Raw genomic sequence first — 21033 nt, 5'->3', positions numbered from 1 at the left:
CTATTGTTTTATTATGTGGGGAAAAGGGCAGGACAGTTTTTTTTTTCTTCCCATGTTAGTTCATGCACTAACATCAGGGGACCCATCGGAACTGAAGTGAATCTCAGTCTAGTTTGGCTGAGATTGAATTTGGGTAAGCTTAAAGCTGTTTCTAATCAAACTGACCCAACCTCAGCCTAGCCAACCCTATGCAACAGCCCAAGCCAACCCACCTTAGCCCAACTCAACCCAACCCAACCTAGCCAACCGTACCTCAACCAAACTGACCCAACCTCAGCCTAGCCAACCCAATGCAACAACCCAAATCAACCCACCTTAGCCCAACTCAACCCTACCCAACCCAACCAACCACACCTCAACCAAACTGACCCAACCTCAGCCTAGCCAACCCTATGCAACAACCCAAATCAACCCACCTTAGCCCAACCCAACCCAACCAGCCAACCACACCTCAACCAAACTGACCCAACCTCAGCCTAGCCAACCCTATGCAACAGCCCAAGCCAACCCACCTTAGCCCAACCCAACCAACCAACCACACCTCAACCAAACTGACCCAACCTCAGCCTAGCCACCCAATGCAACAACCCAAATCAACCCACCTTAGTCCAACCCAACCCAACCCACCCCAACCAACCACACCTCAACCAAACTGACCCAACCTCAGCCTAGCCAACCCAATGCAACAACCCAAATCAACCCACCTTAGCCCAACCCAACCAACCAACCACACCTCAACCAAACTGACCCAACCTCAGCCTAGCCAACCCTATGTAACAACCCAAATCAACCCACCTTAGCCCAACTCAACCCAACCACACCTCAACCAAACTGACCCAACCTCAGCCTAGCCAACCCAATGCAACAACCCAAATCAACCCACCTTTTAATACCCCAACTCAACCCCAACCAACCTAGCCAACCGTACCTCAACCAAACTGACCCAACCTCAGCCTAGCCAACCCAATGCAACAACCCAAATCAACCCACCTTTTAATAGCCCAACTCAACTCAACCCAACCTAGCCAACCACACCTCAACCAAACTGACCCAACCTCAGCCTAGCCAACCCTATGCAACAGCCCAAGCCAACCCACCTTAGCCCAACTCAACCCTACCCAACCCAACCAACCACACCTCAACCAAACTGACCCAACCTCAGCCTAGCCAACCCTATACAACAACCCAAATCAACCCACCTTAGCCCAACTCCACCCAACCCAACCCAACCCAACCCAACCAACCACACCTCAACCCAGTAGACCCAACCCAACTCATCTTCTCCCAACCAAATTGGAGCTAACCGTCAACACTAATTACATTCTATCTGGTGCAGATTTCCATGCATACAGCCATGAAACTTTTTAATCATAAAATTCCTACATGAAACAAGCAAAAAAGCAAAAACAAAATAAATATACCTGCCGCAATCAACTCACCCACACTCACGTACACTGTAGTTGCATAATGGCCTTCCTCCTGAATGAATTTTAATGAAATTAAATGTACATACTAAAGATTTATTTCCTGCCTATAGGCAAACATCCTACCTCAAGTAAACAAGATCTTAGACCGGTAGACCATCACCTTACCTTGTCAGGGTCTCTGAGATATTTTCATCCTTAACCTGCTTGCTGCACGTTGTGAGACATTAAAAAACATTGGTCATTGACTTGTTGAAATTGAGTGAATTTGATGGCATTAGTTGGAGAGTGGGGGATTACTATAGTCAGCGCCCCCTTGTAGATTTCTGAAGGTCACAATATATCAAGGCTACAGCCAACGTCATTCCTTCACTGAATAGATCAATAATTAGTTAGGCATGGTAAGCTGATTGTTGACGTTGTGTCCCAAGTACTGGGTAAGCATGACCATCGTAGTAACATGTTGAAAACCTGAACTCAATTCAGGCCATGTACAGGTCCTAGATTATTCTCTTAAATCCAGTAGAATCCATCAACAGTAGGTCATGAAGCCCACTGAATTCAATGAAATCCAAGCCTTTCAAATAAACTGCCATACCGTCCCCTCCCGCAGTTTGCTATTTCAGTGTTGGGTTCAACAGAATTATCATTTTCTGAGGTTAGTTGTATTGAAATATTGAACGCTTTGTCCTTTTGACTGTTAATGTATCTAATTCCAAATTCCATTTAAAATTAGTTTGAAAAGCTCACACATGTACATTGTATGCAGCAAGTGAACCCAATTTTACTTGGCGTAAAATACAGCACTTTTAAGTCAAATATCTGGCTTAAATTGTAAAATTCTGAAACTAATTATCCGGTGTAAGGATTTAAGGTATTTTGAAATTTGAGGTATTCATTCTTGTGCTGTGGATCTCATTGATGTTATTTTGTTCCTGATCCAACAAATTCTTCTTTTGGTTTGCTTGTTGGGTTTGGGTGGTCCGGTTTTATTTATTCAGATTGGATTGGATGCATCACGTCTGATCAGATAGAGGCAAGAATGCAGCAACATCACAAGTAACAAACTGTAGCAGCATTTATCCCTTATTATCGTTGAGTTGTGACAAGTTTGTACTTGCAGTATTTAATGTTCAGGACAAAAAGATCAGCTGCAGTGTGCTTTATTCCTGAGGTGCCGGTAAAATCATCAATAAAAGAGTTGACGTCATTCCGTGCTCTGAAAGAATAAGGCATACAAGCATCCGCATGAATGATCATCCTGAAATTTTTATCTGATCGACTGAATTGAGATGGAGTTTCTGAGCAAGACAACCTGCAGGATTTGCCTGTCTGACATCGGGCGGATGACTTGTATGTGTACAATCTAACGTCCCACGATGGGTTGTTTTTTGGAATGACTCAGAAGTAACTGTAACAAAGATGGAGACATGGCCGATTCTTGTATGCCATTGTCACTGTGTATAAAACAGTCTCATCAAGAGATGGGCCCATGTTTAAAGCAGTTTCGAGCATGCACCTTGGCACTCGGACAAAGATGGTACAGAAATTCAACATTCAACCATGCCAAGATCTGCACATGCACACAGTGAGTTCCCACCCCGAAATTCACCAGTTTCCTTTCGATTGGGACACACTTGTGTACCACTCTCCTAGATAGACACAGCATAAGCTCTTACCACTGAGGACAGCAGACTTACTAACCCATTGAGGACAGGGACACATCCTTTGATTCCTTTGTGTTGTGTTCTCTGTGGTAAAGTAAAACATGTACATGAACGTATGTAGTTTGCCGACACAGTGTATCCTCTGCACTGCTCATTTTGTGAGCAGTCATGGTGCACTATCTCTCCCTGTCTATACCTGCTTTTTTTACCGGTAGCTGTTAAAGCCAGCATTCTTATGAGTGACCCATTTTCATGTTGGTGTACAGCAATAAGACAGTTATGTGGCTTTATCGGGAGCTTGGATTGTTGTCACCAGCAAAATAGTTCATTGGCACCTTTTTAAACTGGTGAGGACAGTGCGATTCAGAAGTTCAGTATTTCCGACTCATGGCCAGTCTTTGAATTCCTTTTGCAAGGGACACTTATTCTTTAGCGGGAGGAACTCGAGTTGAGCAGTTTGTCCTAGTAACTGCAGGACTGACTTCCCGTCCACGGGGAATCAAAAACAGTCTTGATCTCTTTGGAATAACAAATCCCCCATCCTGGTGATCAATACTGGCAAAATGGGACTAATTTCTGTTGTCTGCAATCTTCCATATGGATTTTACCAAACTCAGTAGCTTTATTTCTTGCTGGGATGCAATTGGACTTCCTCCCCTCCTCCTCCACCATCCCTGGGATGCATCATCCGTTCCATCTGCCATTAATCAAACTTTCACCAGAAACTAATCGCCTGGGCCATTACCAGAAAACGTGGTAAGTCTGGCCATGGGAAGACTTTGAGATGTCTCCCCTGTGTATCCCAGGCCTTTCCTGTTCACATAGGTAAATTGGTTTACACTGTTAAGTAAACACTTGGACCACACGTAGGAGCTACGTATATGTATTCAAGTTTTATTTTATCATGGCTACGTGCGGTTTCCTTCCAGTTCCCAATCAATCCCTTGACCAGCATGCCAAACACCATTTGGCAGCAAAATGTGATTTCCGCTAGTGCTACCAAATGCCCCTCAAACAAAAATCAAAGCAAAAATTAAAAAGTTTTTAAAAAGAAGAAAAAAATAACATTTTGGCACTGTTGGCATTGGAAGACATGCCCTATGCCAGTGGAGGTATTAAAAATCACCTCCATGCCATGACAACTTGGGATTAGATCTGAGTTGATGATTAAGATGACATTGATTTTTTTTTTTTTGAGAGGAGTGCTGTTTGTGCTAGACTCAACTGAGCGTGACAGCGATATTAACAGAGGGAGCGAGGCAGCAGTGCAATTGTGAGATAAGGCCAGGGTATATTCAGGAAGCTTGGAGGACTCAGAGTATGTGTTGTTGAAAAGAAGAAAGTGGATGGGAGGACAAAAAAAAATGTCAATTTGCCCCTAGTGGGGGATTAATATTTGATACCTAGGTGTGCACATGGGGTCAATCTTTGTTGGGCTGTTGGAGTCCGGATGTTACTTCCAGAAACATCAGGTAGGATTCATAATGTGGGTTTTGTTCACAGGAGAGAGAGAGAGCTCTTTTGCCCATTTTTTGATGAGCCAAGCAGGCTAAAGAGGGCAGATTTGTCATTTAGGAGTTTGTGTGGGTTACTGTAGCTCACATTAAAGTCAAAGCAAGTAGAAAAGGTTTCTTTAGAAACCTCAAGAAAACCTTTGGATATGCTTCATTTTGGATATCCAAATTCAAAATTCAAGTGCTTTAGTTATCCTTTAAAAGCAATAACATTCTGTCACCTGCTGTCAATTCCACATGCTCCATAAGCCTTTCAGATGAGTTTTGCCTGCCAAATCTCAATACAGAGTCAATTGAGCAATTCAGTAAATGCAGTTATATTTGAAGGCAATCAGAGCACATGCGACATTATTAACCCCTGGTTTACTAGGCAATAAAATGGTCCTTAAAGCGGTTCCCTGGGGAGAGCGTTGGTTCAAACTGCCTATATTCTATAAAGTATGCTATCTTATATATAGTGTGCTCACCCATAAAATGCCCATCATTCACTGTGTTCTCCACGAGAAACCAATGGAGTAATAGAGATTGTGCATGGCGGTCATCTTTCTGGTAACTGCTTTTGGTAGGGAGGATATCACAAAAGGTCTACTCAGGCGTATCCCTGTGGAACAAACCTCTTAGCAGAAAAATGGCTGCCATGCGCTACCTCTATGTACATGTACCTTGCAAAAAGGCACAAGCAGCGTCGAGCACCATGGCACCGGTATAACTGATAGCACATGTTTCTGAATATCATGACCATAAATAATAAAGATCTGTGTTCGTGTACAATTCTCTAACAGAACGTACATCCATTTCATGCAAGTGGTGCAGAATGTATGTATAAGCATGGCTGTAGGAAGTACATGTTTGATATGGCACAAAACATAGAAAAGGGGGCCAGTTATAAATTTCTGAAAGTGTTACCACACCCAAAACATTCATGCAGGCTGTAGTTTCAATGAAACAGTTGTTTTTCCCTTTTGCTGTAAAAAAGGGATGGAACCAAATTCACCTGTCCATTTTGAACTTTAAAATGGACATTGATTTTTTATATCAAAACAGAGATGATGCTTTGTTCTTGATCTAGTCATTGCCTACACACGGTTACATGTACATGTACATTTATCAGTACAGAACAAGTAGAGTGCTCAAGGCATGATAAAGGAGTAAAACCATCAGGGAAACACTGAGAGTGTGATGGTAACTTACTGGTCCCCTTTACTGTGTTTAATGTGCTTGACGCCTTCGAGGCACCGGTAGAACTTGGATGTGGTGCAACAACAGAAATCTCCAAGCTACGAGATGTTAGCACGTCAACGCCATGAAACTTGCACAGGATTAGCACAACTTTTCTGCTGTTAATCATTTCCTTGGAATCAGCTCACAACACTTCAACTAACTGCCCCTTGGCATTATCAATTAGACCAGAGTGCTCCTGTGCAAATCGGAATAGCAGTAGAGTAGGACTCGTCTGCTCCCGCCTCTACTTATATCTCTTGCCAACATGGAGATCCCAACATCAATTCATGATATTGGTTGCCAGGAGCAGTCTGAATCACTTGATCCTATGGCTATGACTGTGTTCCTGTAGTTTCCAGGGATCAACACAGTGACACCGAGCCTCTGAGAACCATGGCTACAATCTGGTCACAATCTGAGTCCATACCATGCTGAATGCAGAACAGTTTATTAAACACCATTTAATGAAAATCAAAAACAAAAAGATCTCTCTTGATATGCATTTGACAGATTTAACAATTTAATTCATGTGAGGCATGTCGTATGATAATACAAACCAAAGTCATTATGGAAAAGTAGGGAAGGTGTTTCCATTTTTCAAGGAGGAAGACTTTTCTACACAAAATGTTACCTGAACAGCAGGCTGCTTGAATTTGAAAAGCAATGTGTGCGTCCTAAATGTTGTTGATCATTCCTTCATTATGGGAAGCAATTTAAATAATATGGTCTGACTGAGAATAGTCAGTGACGAATGTCCTAGACCTTTGTGTGGAACTGGAAATTGAAGGATTTAAAATTTAAGGTGAAGGATGGTTATTACCAGACTTGAATGGTTTGAAGTCTGCTGAATGAGAAATGAAGGACAAAGTGAAACCAGCAGTAGCAACTGAGGCGGCAGATCTACCCCTGTTGATGTCATGAAATTCACTTCAGCTCTGCATTTGCTTTAAGTATGATATGGCTAGCCTGTGGCCTTGTTGAAGGTTCTGAAGAGATAAAATTAGACAAAGACTTACACATGTAGGCTAAAGAGAAATGAAAATCTGGCAAGGTAAGCAGGGGTAAGATTTGTCAGGAACTTTTTGGCATCAGGATTTTCCTTATTTCAGGAATTTTTTGAACAATCTTTTAAAATCTAAAAAGTGCTGAGTACACCATTAAGACATTTTACAAAAGTTGATGTAGAACACAGGGAATGGGTATTTTAAAGGATACCTTTAGGCAAAATGAATGTACATGTCTACCATAGACCCTATGCTGCTGTGGGCCCTCAAAACCTCAGGTGATTATTTGTGGATGCATTTCATGCTCCACCAATGTCAGACCAGCCAGGTATAGATTGAAAGAAAGACGAGGCACGGAGAAGGGTGTGTTGCAGAGAAAAACCAAAGAATCAGTCTGGCTTAATAATCCAGCGCATACTGAATCACCAGGTTCATTAAAGTAGTGTACAATAAGTGTCTCCAAAGACAGCTCAATCAAAATGACTACAGACTGGCACCTCATTGAAGTTAATTATTTATTGGTGAATGGTTCTGCGGAAATTGAAGAAATGAAATGTTCAGATATCAATGATATTGAAAACGTTCTCAGGAAAAAGCGGAATAGAAAGGACCATCCACATGTACAACGTGCAGTCAGTGTAAAAATCTCAAACTTCCTTTTAGCCATTGATGGGAAATGAAATGGGGGGAGGGAGAGAAACTGTCGTAAAAACAGAACTTGGTTCAACATTAACAGGACTGCAGATGGATGAATAGCAAAAGAGAGGAGTGTTTTAATAGAAATGAGAGAATGCATTTGTAGACAGCCACTCTAGTGGTTCCTGGGGTAGAGAATGTTTGTAGTGGTGTGAAGATGACAAAGCAACCAATCAAAAGAGGAGGGAAAGTGTTACGTAGCACAGACGTTAGCAAACAATGGAAAACGGCGCAAAATTGCGATGCGGTGCTTGCTATCATCTCATATCCGAGGTGGTAAGATTGGAGACATCCATCATCAAACGACATACTCGGGCTCGGCCGGCCGGCCATGGTGTGAAATGGCTCGATTGTGCTCAAAAGGGCCCTCTTTTTGACTTTGTATTCAGGTTGGCGTAGCGGTTCTTGCCTCGCCTTCCACCTCTCTGGTCTGGGTTCGAATCCCGGCTCGGTCCACATGTGGTTTAGGTTTACAGTGCCTACCTGTTTCCTTGGGTTTCACCCAGAATATTCCTCTGGGGTCTTCTTCCCGCCTCAACTAAACTGACTGCTCCTCACTGTCCCCTTCAGGCATGTGAGCTACAGTGCCGAGGGCGCTTCTGAGGAATCCTTGGTGTCATTACTAGGTATTATTAATGACAGCAATTATAATAATAATTGTTGAGCTCAAAGAACTTTGAAAGGACAGAGGGAAACAAGTTCAAAGTTTCATAAAATAAAACTATGTGATTGGTTTACTACTTCCCGGCCAACCTAAGGTCATATTTCAAGCGCACATCTATGCTAAGTGCTAGAAGATTCTCCAGGGTTTGGCAAATTGACTGGTAATGGATTTAGGGAAGAATAAAAAATGTTCTTCCTGCGGTTGGTGAGACGACCTCAAGCTTGTTAGCAGGGCCTTTCTGATCAAGTTACAGGTATTCATGCATGCCTATCAGGTTCACTGATGCGTGCTACCTGACAGTACCAATAGCAGTCATAGTGAAATGATTCAACGCATGTATGCCTTACACGTATCCAGCCAGGCTGATAAGGGAAAATCTAACAGAGGGCCCCCCCCCAAATTATTTTGTTCCAGGAAGTCTTTGAGAAAATGGAGGTGAAATATCCAATCATGTTGCTCCTCAGATTGCAAATTAAGAAGGTATTCCTCAGTGATGCACTCAACCTGTAGATATTGGAAATTCATGGTCATGCAGTCATTCGGGAATATTGCCACATGGCAACCAACACCATGACAACATACACCTCACATCTCACACTCAAAGTCTGCCAACACTTTACTAACGCATGAATGTGCTAAATGAAAGCTCTGTCCTATTTCAATTAACCTGTTGGAAGAGGATTTTATTCAAAGCAACAAGGCCTCAAAATATGCTATAGACCGTGTGAATTCTGTTTTCAAAAGTCTTCTGTTTGTTAATTATTTCTGGTAATAACACCAAGGATTCTTCAAAAGCACTCTAGGCACTGTAGCTCGCAAGCCTGAGGAAACCTGTAGAGAGGAGACAATGAGAAGCAGTTACAGTTTTAGAGGTGGGAGGAAAACCCCAGAGGAATGTTCTGAGGAAAACCCACAGAATCAGGTAGGGACTGAAAAACCAATCCACCTGTGTACGGAGTGGGGAATTGAACCCGGATGCAGAGGTGCAAGGCGAGGAAAGAACCACTATGTCAACCTGCTTCCCCCTTTCAGTGATCTGAAACAAGTGAACTGCAGTCAGTTGAGGTCTTGACTTTCTGACAGGTCCATCTGTTGCATGATACCCCAACTTATTCCAGACAATCACGAGATATTTTTTCTCCTACATAACAGCTACAAGTACCTGAATATGTAAGCGCTGGAATGAAACAATGGCAAGTGAACTGAAGGCAGTGCATGAGATAGTAGAGGGTGAAAAACGATTTCACTGTGTTCATGTATTTCATAGAGGGAGGAAGTGTTTTTTAGATCCTTTTCTCTTATTCTGTATTTATAAAATTGATACATGAATTTATTCATTATAGCATTAGAAAGTAATGGTAAACACTGGCTGCAAAACATACATCAACAGGAGAAAGCTCTGAAAAAGTTTTGAAATCAGTTTTGGGAGGGTGTTATTTGATGTTTCATTACTTTGTATCCTGTCATCTAAATCTGTAAAGCAAATTCTTCAAGAAACCGTAAGCCTCTTGCAACTTTTTTGTTTTGTTTGGTTTGGTTTGTTTGTGTAATATCACTCGGAGAGCATTGTGATTGCTGGTTATTGACAGCATAGTAATCCCATGTATGTCTGCAATGTCATAGGCCACAAAATGAACATGCTCGACCTGGATAAAACTTCAGCAGCAGAACTCAAAAACCAACATTAATAATGGATCCTTCACAGCAAAGAACATAGACCTCGTTGGCAGTAATGGACTGCAACGGAAGCACGTTTAGGAAGTCGCAGAGGACAGAGTGATCTCCTGGCAGCGACCTTGAAGATTCCCCAAGCGAGGAGAGTTGGGAATGTCTGGCCAAGGTCTGATGGAATGTCTGCTGGGTAATTTTCCCCAGGGCGAAGACAGGAGGATTGGTGCCCTTTGTCTGGCAGTGATTTAGCTGCTGTGCTCATAGCAGTGACATCAATTACTCTAAAGTGCATCTTTAAGCAACAGGATTTGTTCCAGCCAATTCTTCTCTCGGCACCTTTGACCTATGGTGTTAGTTTGAAAAGCTGTTCACAAATTAAAAGCCATTTGAGCAAGCTTTTCAAAGTGATAGTTGGTGCTCATGTGCATGTACTTGTCAAGAACATCTAACAGGTCAAACAGTTATTTCTAATTTTCTAATTCAAGCGACCGCATGCGCTTAAGTATAAACTCATAAAACTTGAGCAAAATAGCCTTTTGCATTCAACTTTAGATTGCATGGTTCATTAGGGTTTTTTCAACAAGAATGAATTAAAGTCACTCAGCTCCAAATTCCTTTGTATTCAAACTACTAACCATACAGAATTAAAAAGTTGGTAGAATTTGGAATTATGCACGTGATATGTGTCGTCTGTACTGTCTTGGCCACTGATTTAGGGATATGCAAATTTTGTCAGTGTCTAGACAGATCTCTACGGCTGATTGCACTGCCTGATTAAATGTAATCAGGTAACACACCCTCCATCAATAAGTGAGCATAGATAACCCTCCAACCATGCTCTGTGATCACACAACCTTACTGCACATATCAATCACTCCACTGCCGGCTGTGCCAGCTGTAGCACTTGGATCGTTAGGTACCAACATATCTCAGCCTGTTTGCCGGTAATAATGTTTATCTAGATTAAAAATTCCATTTTTGAAGATGTTTGTTGCTGTCAATCAGTTCCTTTGTCTTTTGCCCCTCTTAATGCCTACAATCCTTGTGTCCTGTTTCATCAATTGGTTTTGCCACAAACTGTCTGGAAGTTGAAGCTTTTTACCCGTTCATTTCCCCCGGAGAGGGGCAGGAGATTTTTCATGACATTTTGCTAGTTGAATGAGGATATTTGATATCTTCCTTAGTGTGTTTGCTTTTAGCCTCTCAAGATTCAACTACCAGAACCCTGTGTTTTCCTGCCCTGTAAAATTCTCTCTTTTTCCCCGGTGTATTGTCAAGAACTGGTTCAAACCTTGTCCTGATCGTAAATATGAAACATTGGGTACGGTCGGGGCATATTTTTAAGATGGATGTTTGGAAATTAACAGAAGGGAAATGAATTTACCCCAGTTCGTAAATGCATTTATTTTCCTTTTTTCAGTTTCAGTCTTTTACAAATTTGTTGAAAAAAATTCCTGAAAGACACAGCATGCATGGCAAGTCAAGGTAGAAAATTTGTCACTTGAAAGTGGCATGTGAGACAAGGGTAGAACTTGAAAAAGTTCATAAAGCTTTGATAAATTATTTGAAGAAACGATCTAAGCATAGAAATTTGCTGGTTAGAGCCTTTGTTCTATAGGGATATGCAACAGTTACCTATTGTGGAAACCCCCGTTGAACAAATCCTCTGACCTACAAGATTGCTGCCAAACCAAATCTGTATCAAACCTGAAATATGTGAGATGTTTTCTGCTTGTTTCACTTATCATGACAATCTATAATTGATTTTACCTGTAGGTCTATGAAACGTGGGCTGTTCATGAGTATGATCGTAAAAATGAAGACATTGATCCTATTGCGGCCTCAGCTGAATATGAGCTGGAGAAACGAGTGGAGCGGATGGACGTCTTCCCCGTGGATCTTGAAAAAGGTAAACTTGACTTGAGTTCCAAATGTTCATGCCCTATGAATTGTACAATGCAGCTTTTGCCTCGGAGCACTAGACATGAAGGAAAGGATGCAATGAAGATTCAAAACCAGGGATTTACGTCCACCTGACCCATCTCTCCTATTATGCTCTCCCTCGTCATCTTCTGATACATTTCTGATTTAATGTTGTAGTAATAGAGTACAAAATTTAAATTTTGATGGTTTCATTTGCTACCTTTTTTTCAAATTTGAACAAGTTCACCTGTTAGGTTGAAAAAATAATTTTCATTTTAAAATAACTCCTTAAATGACACTAACTTTTCTGAACACCGTGTCTGCAAAACCTAATACTTTCAATCTTCTGAATTTCAGTCTTGCACTTTGCCATGCAAAAGTTAAAGTTTCCTTTTTTGTTTGCTCTTTTCTTGGGGGGGGGATCCTTACATTATTGATCTTGATGTCCAAAGACAAGTGTTTTTGTGAACATGGAGCACAGTGGTGTGAATTTGTATAGTTAAACCAAAGGTACATGTTTGAGTGAATCATCGTTTGAATTGAGTCAGTTGAGTTGGGTCGATTGTGCACACATCATTGTGCCTGTCAATTCATCACCTGAAGGAAATAGGATACCATTTGCTTTGGTGTATGTTTAGCGATCATTCTGAAAACTCTGTAACATTTACATTCGTAGAGAATGACGTTATTGATGTGAACATGAACATGAAGTGATGTACATGGTCACAAAAAGGCTTTCAGCTTGTTTGAGATCTAAGGTTATTTTGCCGGAGATCAGTGGCAATAATTTAGGCAGTCTTTTGCAAGGGATGATTGATTACTTACTATTCAAAATTAACAAAGAGATCTGGGAAGTTATACTTTAACATATATCTGTAAATGGCAAAATTTTGTGCCAATAGTTGGATTGATAAATAGGGGGAAATATTTCTGTCCTAAAATGACTTACCTGACGGGATTATGGGAGAGATAGTTGCAGCTGAGGGGTCATGATTTTTAGAGTTACTAGTAAACTTCACGTGCAGTGTAGCCTGTAAGGTTTAAGCTTTCACCAGAAATGTGTGGTGAGGAATCAGATTGGCTAAAAATCAGCCAGATTTGTGGATTTTTAGGAAGAGATATTGTTGGAGACAGTATTTTTTATTTTGAAAATTTGTAGTGTGTCTTGAATTGGTAACCATGGTTACAGATCAAACCTGGCTGTGATAATGGATTTGTCTTGTGCCAAAGGACTTAAGTTATCACTTACGGCAGCTTTGCAGGAACGGAATGACACTCTTGCGACTCCGAGCAGTCGTCATAGCTCTTCCGAGAATTGTTCCCTTGCGAATGAAATCCGTCATATTCTGGCTACATCCTGCCATAACTCATTGTTAACGTCACAGAGAATAGTGGGTTCTTGCAACCCGAGGTATAGGTAAGCAGAGAGAATAAGAGAGTAAGTTGATTGCACTGATTTCCTTGTTCTTTGACGCAATCCGTATTTGCCCAGTAGCTGTGCGGGTGTTTTTTAGGATTAAGTTGTTTCCGAGAAGCCTCCTCCGACATGCCCTAGTTTCTGAATCCCGTAGACTCCATTGTATCCTCCGCCGCGTTTTACTGAATTTAGAATTTTTGCATCTCGGCATAAGCCCCCAGCTTTGTACTTAATCCCCGTCAGTTTCGGAAATCCTCTAAGCAACATCGGAAATTGCTTAATTCGTTACCGGCCAATGCAGTTGTATGTTGTGCGAGTGTACCGGCTGCTTTGGTCAGGTGCCCGTGTAAAGAAAGTTTAGCAGCTGCTGTTCTGTGATTCCAGGAACGTCTTATACCTGTTGCTTAAGGAGAAGTGCGGCCAGGTGGTTGTATTTGTGACTGATGGACAAGTTGGAAAGACAGAAAAGGCTGGTTTCAAGTCTTGCCAGTGGGCCGTCTTGTACTTCCGGGGGGGGGGACTGGAAGCCCTCACCTGCCTTTCTGAAGGAGCTCCCTACTCTGGCCTGGCTTCAACTGTTTACCATGAGCTTAAAGCTGTATTTTACATGCTTGTCTTAAAAATTTGAGGCCACCTGATTTTTTGGCTGTAGACATATTGGTACTAGCAGGTCCCATGAGTCCTGTGACTTGAAAGTGGCCGTTTCACCTTAAAATGAAGCCCTACCAATTAGCCCCCACCAGCTATGGAGAAACAAGCCTTAAACCACTTGCACTGGATAAAAGCAGCACTGGCCGTAACGTCATCACATTTATTAAAATGCGATTCCTCCATTCAAGACGTACATAGCTGCAAACATGACTGTGTCGTGTGTCACTGTTGATCATCACCTGGAATTGCTGATGCCCCTTGCCAGGGTAGCCTACTGATAGATCCCTACACCCTCCCTTCCTTTTGATGTTGATGCATCCTCAGCAGGTGCATCTCACCATTATCTCATGCCATGGGAAGGTGTTTGTTTTTAGCGGAGGGTTTAAGTCCTCTGAATCCTAAGCCTGCTCATCCATGGGGGAGATGACACCTCCTTCTTATGTTCGGTACATGGGGATTTGGGGATTGTGGCTCACACTGCAGCTGTGAAAACTTATAGCTCAGAAGCTGAATTGAGACGGAGAGTTTAGTAGGCATGAACAGGTAGATCCTGTTTCAGCGGATTTCAGTTTCAAACTGCTTACATTTCATGCTCTCCAGACGATCAAGGCACATACAAGTTGGTAATTTCGGCCATTTTAAGCACCGGAAAGAGATAATACCATTTGAATTCCGTACTGTGTTGCTGTTTGCATTGTCAGATACATGTACGAAGTGTGTAACTCACTACTGTGTCTTTATCCATGTCTTTTAGGTAGTCTTTTGATAATCATCAAAGCAATTCCAGGGTGTTGCTACTCATGTAGAAGGAAAATTGGATATAAGAGCTGCATAAGGGAGCAAAACGGTTCATTGTATTTAAAATTCTTAGTGTTTTAGATATACATGTTCATGTACTTGAAAAGTATCTTCTACAAAAGAATTGAAATGAGGGGCATGCACGGTGGGAAGATACTCTGGGCTTTGATCGCCACCATACTCAACCAAGTTGATGGTTCAAAGTGTGTAGACAAAAGCTGGTTCTCATCCAGTGTCGCTTTCTGACCGTGAATTGAACTCAAGCCACTTTGGGCAAATTGGGGGAAGATTGTATTTGGATTGTGGCTTGAAAAGAAAAGGAAACATTGTAATAGGTTTGAGGCATAGCCGGTGATAGATTTCTCTGAATTCACAGGACTGACTGATCGGGTTGAAGGGAAAATGTACATTACCAAACTAGCACACTGTACATGTGCCCACACATGTATCGATGTACAATATTCAGTTCCTTTGGGACAGGACTGTAACTTGTACAAATTAATAAAATCATGGATTTATTAGTTTAGTTTTAGGCTGGACAACAAATATGACTGGAGTAGGATTTGGACCTATGACTTCCGGTGTTGCTCCAACTTGAGCCATCCAGCCCTATGTTGGCTGTTCCTCACGGCTGTCTGCCTAACCCCATCAGCACCACTCACAGTCAGAGCCATGCACGTAGTTGAAAAACCTGCAGAATCCATCCACCATTCCTACCCCTCCACCTCACCCCGATTCCTTACACCGCTCATCTCCCCTCATCCTAATACCTGCCTCCCCTAGCCCCCCAAAAAACCTGCTCTCACTCCAGACTTTGATTTCCATGGTTTTCTATAGGGGCCGTGTACAGTGTGAAACATGAATAATATGTTGCCATGGCATCCTTTGCTGTTGATGAACCAGAACCTTACCCAGCACTAACCCCCCCTCGACTGATACATGAACATCACCCTCACTCTACCGCACATTTCAAAAGCAAACCAGTTTCTCTCTTTGCAAGGACAGTATGCGTGTTCTAATTTGTTTTCAATCCAGTGACTACTTACATGTACCTTACTTCAATTTTCTTAGGAAGTTGTACATCACCTACCAACCTGCCTCAGTGATCTCAAGCAAAAGGTTTAGTGCAAAAGAGCTGAGGTCCTTGGGAACAACATTACAAAAAAACAATGTGGCCAATTTTGTAGCTTCTCAAATGGCTTTTACTCTCCCAAATGGGACTGTCAAATCCCCTTGTTCTCTGAAAATGGTAATTTATTGGCAACAATGCATCAAATGTCCCAATTATGGCATCGAGAATGTCCGCCTTTTGGCCCCATGAAATGACTTCTTACTGCCATATTAGATTTGCTTGGCACCATGGGCCTGCAGGTAATTTTCTGAGCATAAAGCCATTTGGCTACGAGACCATGTACCGTGTGCCCAACACTTTCTGAAACCTTGGAGAGATCGTCCAGGTGGGGTTCCAACCAACGTCATCCTTCCCGAGTGTTGTAGTCCCTTAATCTGGATGGATTGCAAAGAATGAAAATCATTAGAAGTGTTTCCCAGCTTGTTCCCTGCACATTGAGAAGACAAGTGGAAAAAGTTGTGTCAAAATTTCTCTGCTGCATCTTGAAATTACGCAGGACTCTATAGCTAGTGGCGACAGCCACCATCATACATGTAGACTCCCGTGTAATTTCAGGCTGCAGCCAAAAATTAAACACGGCAGTTGTCTCAGTGGGAAGCAAGTGCAGTGTTTGTATTAGATCGTAGCAGTGTCATTTTACATGTAAATTACAACTGCTATGAAAGTCAGTTCTTTTTCCCAGTTGCCAGCTCTCTGTACAAACAGAAGCTGTCATTGTTATACACAGCAACGGCAGTCCTTTGGTAACGATAGGAACACACTGCGTGCATGAACATGTTCTATGTTTGATGCAGGCCATGATGAGCATGCGTGACAAATCTTTGTTAGAATGTAGGGTCTTTCACAGCCTCTCCTTCCTTCGTCAGTGAGATGGTGTTTTGCGGGTAGTTATCAACGCTGACCTTTGTTTGAACTTACATTCTCTTTAAATTACACAGTGTGATGGTACGACAGAGCAGTCTATTTTTATCACAAGTCCAAATATCATGCTACACCTGCCGATTGTGGCGTAATGGTTCCTTTTTTCCTCTTGCCCCTAGTTCCACCTGTCTCACACTGGCCTCCAAAGACCAACCATCTGTTAAATTGTCGCCTGTGTCATCAGGGTGTCGTAATTTTGTTATCTTCCTTTTTAAAAATCAAACCAATTACCTCAAGTGCAGATCCAGGTTATGTTTTGGTTTCTGAGGTAGTTTGTTGTCAGTTTCTTTGTGTCTCCATGGAGCTGTGATCAGTCAAGGAGGAGAGAATTGTTCACATTTACCCAATCAATCAGTCAATCGGTTGGAAGACCTGTGGTTGTGTTCTCTTCATTACTGGAAAACAAATCAATCGAGATTGTAAATTATTGATGGACTAGTACAGTGAATGTTTCCGGTCTGCAGTCTGCACAATCATCAGTTTAGTATGTATCCTGCAGTGGAATTAAATCATCTATCTGACAATTTTAGCCAGCTTGCAAGTATGTTGATGTTAAACAGACAGGATAAAAAAAAAAAGAAGTAACAAAAGAGAAGCACACAAAGCAGCATTAAAATATGATGGAAACCTGCAATTGAGGTGTACACTGCTACAATTTTAACATTATGTCTCATTCAGTATCAAATACTTTGAGGAAGTAACCCCAAATAAAAAATAAATAGAAAGAAAAAAGAATTAGTGAAGCCTTAGTGTCCAAACCATTTTCCCAGCTAAATTTAGCAAGTTATTATACTTGTGTCTTGATTTGGTTACAGAAGAAATGTCCAATGTATATTTCTTTACAGTAATGGCACACTTCTCGGTATGAAAGGGCATGGGTTCAGCTCTATCGACAAGAAGGTCTTTCAGACTTATTTTAATTGTTCAAGATCCCAGCAGGTGCAACTTCCCGCCTGTAATTTGACAAAAACAAACATGCCTTAATTGCATCTTTATTCTTGGAATTTACTGTATGTAAGACCCTTCAGACAATATTTTGAAGTAACTAAAATCCCATGTTGTTTGACTGCCTATCAAAAATAGACCAGAGTTTGATGTAATGGTGCTTTGGGTTACAAAATTTTTGTAAAGAGGGATCTACCAAATATATACTTGTGCGTTATTTGATCCCCATATCTGCATAGTACTACAATTACTAGAAATACAAGGCATTAGTAACAAATATAGAGCCTGCTTTTTACCCATGGAGTTATGATTACTCTTGACTGTCTGCTTGTTTGTATTTAGAGCAATGCTAGATCACATTCACTGGAGGAACTACGGGTAGATCATAATCTGTTAAGTTTTTTTTTTTTTTAAGCGGAGGAAAACAAGATTGAAATCAGAGGCATGGTCTGATTTTTTTTTTTCAGTTTGTTTTATGTGTCAGTCAGAAACACTGTGGGGGCGTATTACAGTCTGAGGGTAGCATTTCCATTGAAGTCTGTGGAGTGTAGGATATTATGTATGACTTGAGTACTGCCGTTCTTGTGGGTGCGTGTTTTGGGATGCAAGCCACTCGATATATCAAGTTTTGTCTTGGAAACTGTGTTGCTGGGGCAATAGATGGATCCCGATACGACGTTTTTAGCGTCGATCTGCACTCTTCCGCGTTTGAAAACGAGGCTGTATGTGTCAGCTTCAATTCTTAATACGATCAGACGATTGAAAGTAAGGAGTCAAGACACAAAATACTTAAAGGTATGTTAAATTCAAACTTTTCAGGCTGCAAATTTTTGCGGAAGAGTCTTTCAGGATGACTCAACACGTAAAATTAAAAGAAAAAATAACGACAATTGACGGCTAACTAACGATGCAGATAAGTGCAGATGGCGCTTATGTGAAATCCCTCTATTCCTTGATGCTACACAGAGCCCTTCTGAACAAAATGTACAGATTCAGTTACTTTTTTTGACAATATTATCATATCACTGAGTCCCACACAAGTCCTAAGGCTATTTTTCTCGGGAATTTTCTTTGAGTTTGCTATCCCACCCGAGCACAACCAAGAGAGGGCGCAATTTTTTGAGGCTCCTTTGGAGGGAACTGCACTTTGCTGGTTCGCCACTAACTATGACATGTATGCATTGCAGTCATGTTACTACAAACAACATTAACCACTTCCTGCCGGGGACTCCGGGATCGGAGACGTATGGTTTATATGGGTGGCCGGGGTCTCCGAACTCCGACAAAAGAAACAGGGCCCTGTAACAAAAGACCGTACTCCGAACAAAAGACCAGGCTGCTGGGCATTACCGGCATTTTTCACTCTCAAAAGTGGTGATAATCCAGCCTTGTTTTGAAACCCTATACCAGGGTTTGGGGCATTGAGAGCGAGCGGATTACCACCGGGGACAAAAGCGCTCCACCACCGGAGCGATGAGCCACACAGCACCGCTGCACGCTAATCTGGCCCCTATTGAAAAGAGGTCAGCAGTGCACTGAGCCAGGTTCGTGAACAAAAGACAGTTATATAACACCGCACAATCTGGGCTCTGTTTACAAGGCTGCAGGCCTGGCTGAAATACTCGGGCGTCAATGAAGGTCACCTATCAACTTAGAGTAGTACCTGAAGATTACTTCGTGCGGCTATAAACGACCGTTAAATGAAATGACGAATTTTTGAAGGATTTTGAAAACGGAAAAAATGATACCCAGCATCATCAACATTGAAAAATGCCCCGGCACGAAGTGGTTAACACTCCTTACCAACATGGATCTTTTCGACCAATGAGGGGGTGCTTCTGCTCAAGGCGGATAGAAAGAGTGAACGTAGCTCTTTCTTTTTGAAGAATTACTCAGGTTGGCATCCTGATTAATATAGATATCATGTGAAGTGAAAAATGTTAATGATTTGTAATAAGCAAAAGGTTTAGAGCAAAAGAGCTGAGGTCCTTGGGAACAACATTACAAAAAAACTATGTTGCCAATTTTGTTGTTTTTCAAATGGCTTTTACTTTTCCAAATTGGTTTGTCACAGATTATACCACTGTTTGTGGCATTCAGCATGAGCGGCTTACCACCAGGGACAAAAGCGCTCCAGCGGTGAGCGATAGAATACCGCTGCGTGCTAATCTGGCCCCTATTGAAAAGACGTCAGCAGTGCACTGTCCCTGTTTCGGGAACAAAAGAAAATGACATAACACCACACAATCTGAGCTCTTTTTACAAGGCAGCAGGCCTGGCTGAAATACTCGGGCATCAGTAAATGGGTGTCTGTCAGATTAGAGTGGCCACCAGACAGTCATTCGTGTAGGTGTAAACATAACGTAAATGAAGATATGAATTTTTAAAGAATTTTGAAACAAAAAAAATGAAAAATTACCCGGCCCAGCAGAATCAACATGGATAAATGGGCCCGGCACGAAGCGTTTAACGTGCATTTTGCACCATTTTTTAAAGGCCTTTAAATCAGAACTGGCTCTAACAATTTTTGACTTGAGTTTTTTTAATCAAAGGATCAATGCAGTGAGTTTCCTGAGAAGAAATGTTTGTGCATGTTTAAAACCGTTCTTTAATGTATGAAAATTGTTTAAGTCTTTCTTGAGTTCAGTGAACTGTAAAATACACTTTTTTGAATATTCAAACTTGACCAAGCTTTTCCAGACAAGTGAGGGCACTGTAAGTTTGATGTTAATTCAGGAAGAAACTGTTCAGTTTGCACGTTTCCCTGTTCAAAATTTTAATCTCAGATTTGCTCTTTGAAAACATTTCTGAGTGAGAAAAATTTGCTTTTTGCCTTGTACTTATACAACAACAAATTGCCGAAGGAAATGGAAATCTTCAAAAGCAAAACGTAGAAAAACTAGCAATTTTTGTGCCCAAATCAATGCAACATTGAGGTTCAGTAGATCAGATAACAGCCTCAGATTAGTGTAATATTGTTTTTACAAAAAAAAATTTAATTCATCAAAGCCCTGGTGAATCTAAATTTCACAAAATCTGAATCTAAAACTTCACCTTTTCCTAAATTGCTGGCTCAAATGAAAGACGTTTTCTTTTCCTTCAAAACAGGTTTTAATTTACACTGAAACAGGATATGGAATTTAATTCTTTAGTGAGTGGATGTAGTGGAAGTTTTCAATGAATAAAGCTTTGGCTTTGATGTTTGTGAGATATTTGCCCTAAGGGGATTTTTATGAAGAATGAGAAAAATTGTTTCTCATCAGGTACCGATGGCAAGGACTATTGTGCCACAAAGGTAAAAGAGCAAAGCATCCACCACACTCTCTGTAACATTTGAGGCCAAGGAAGAAAGATGCTGTTGCCACAACAGGTCTTTTGAAGCGTC

The 21033-nt window shown here is 41.5% G+C and overlaps 1 protein-coding gene across 11 annotated transcripts in view; it reads left to right on the top strand.

Annotated features, from left to right (window-relative positions):
- LOC110973105 (uncharacterized) overlaps nucleotides 1–21033 on the top strand; it is a 200743-nt gene that overhangs the window by 102827 nt on the left and 76883 nt on the right. For all 11 annotated transcript variants that reach the window (XM_087134012.1, XM_087134016.1, XM_087134013.1 and 8 more), the window contains exon 4: nucleotides 11638–11770. In XM_087134012.1, coding sequence (XP_086990138.1) covers nucleotides 11638–11770 — 133 coding nt within the window. The remainder of the gene's footprint in view (nucleotides 1–11637; nucleotides 11771–21033) is intronic.

The sequence above is a fragment of the Acanthaster planci genome, linkage group LG03 (assembly GCF_054643075.1).
Source record: "Acanthaster planci isolate LZ-2023a linkage group LG03, COTS_SCS, whole genome shotgun sequence".
Lineage (NCBI taxonomy): Eukaryota > Metazoa > Echinodermata > Asteroidea > Valvatida > Acanthasteridae > Acanthaster > Acanthaster planci.
The sequence above is the reverse complement of the archived record's forward strand: the minus strand, read 5'-3'. Positions and strand labels throughout refer to the sequence as shown.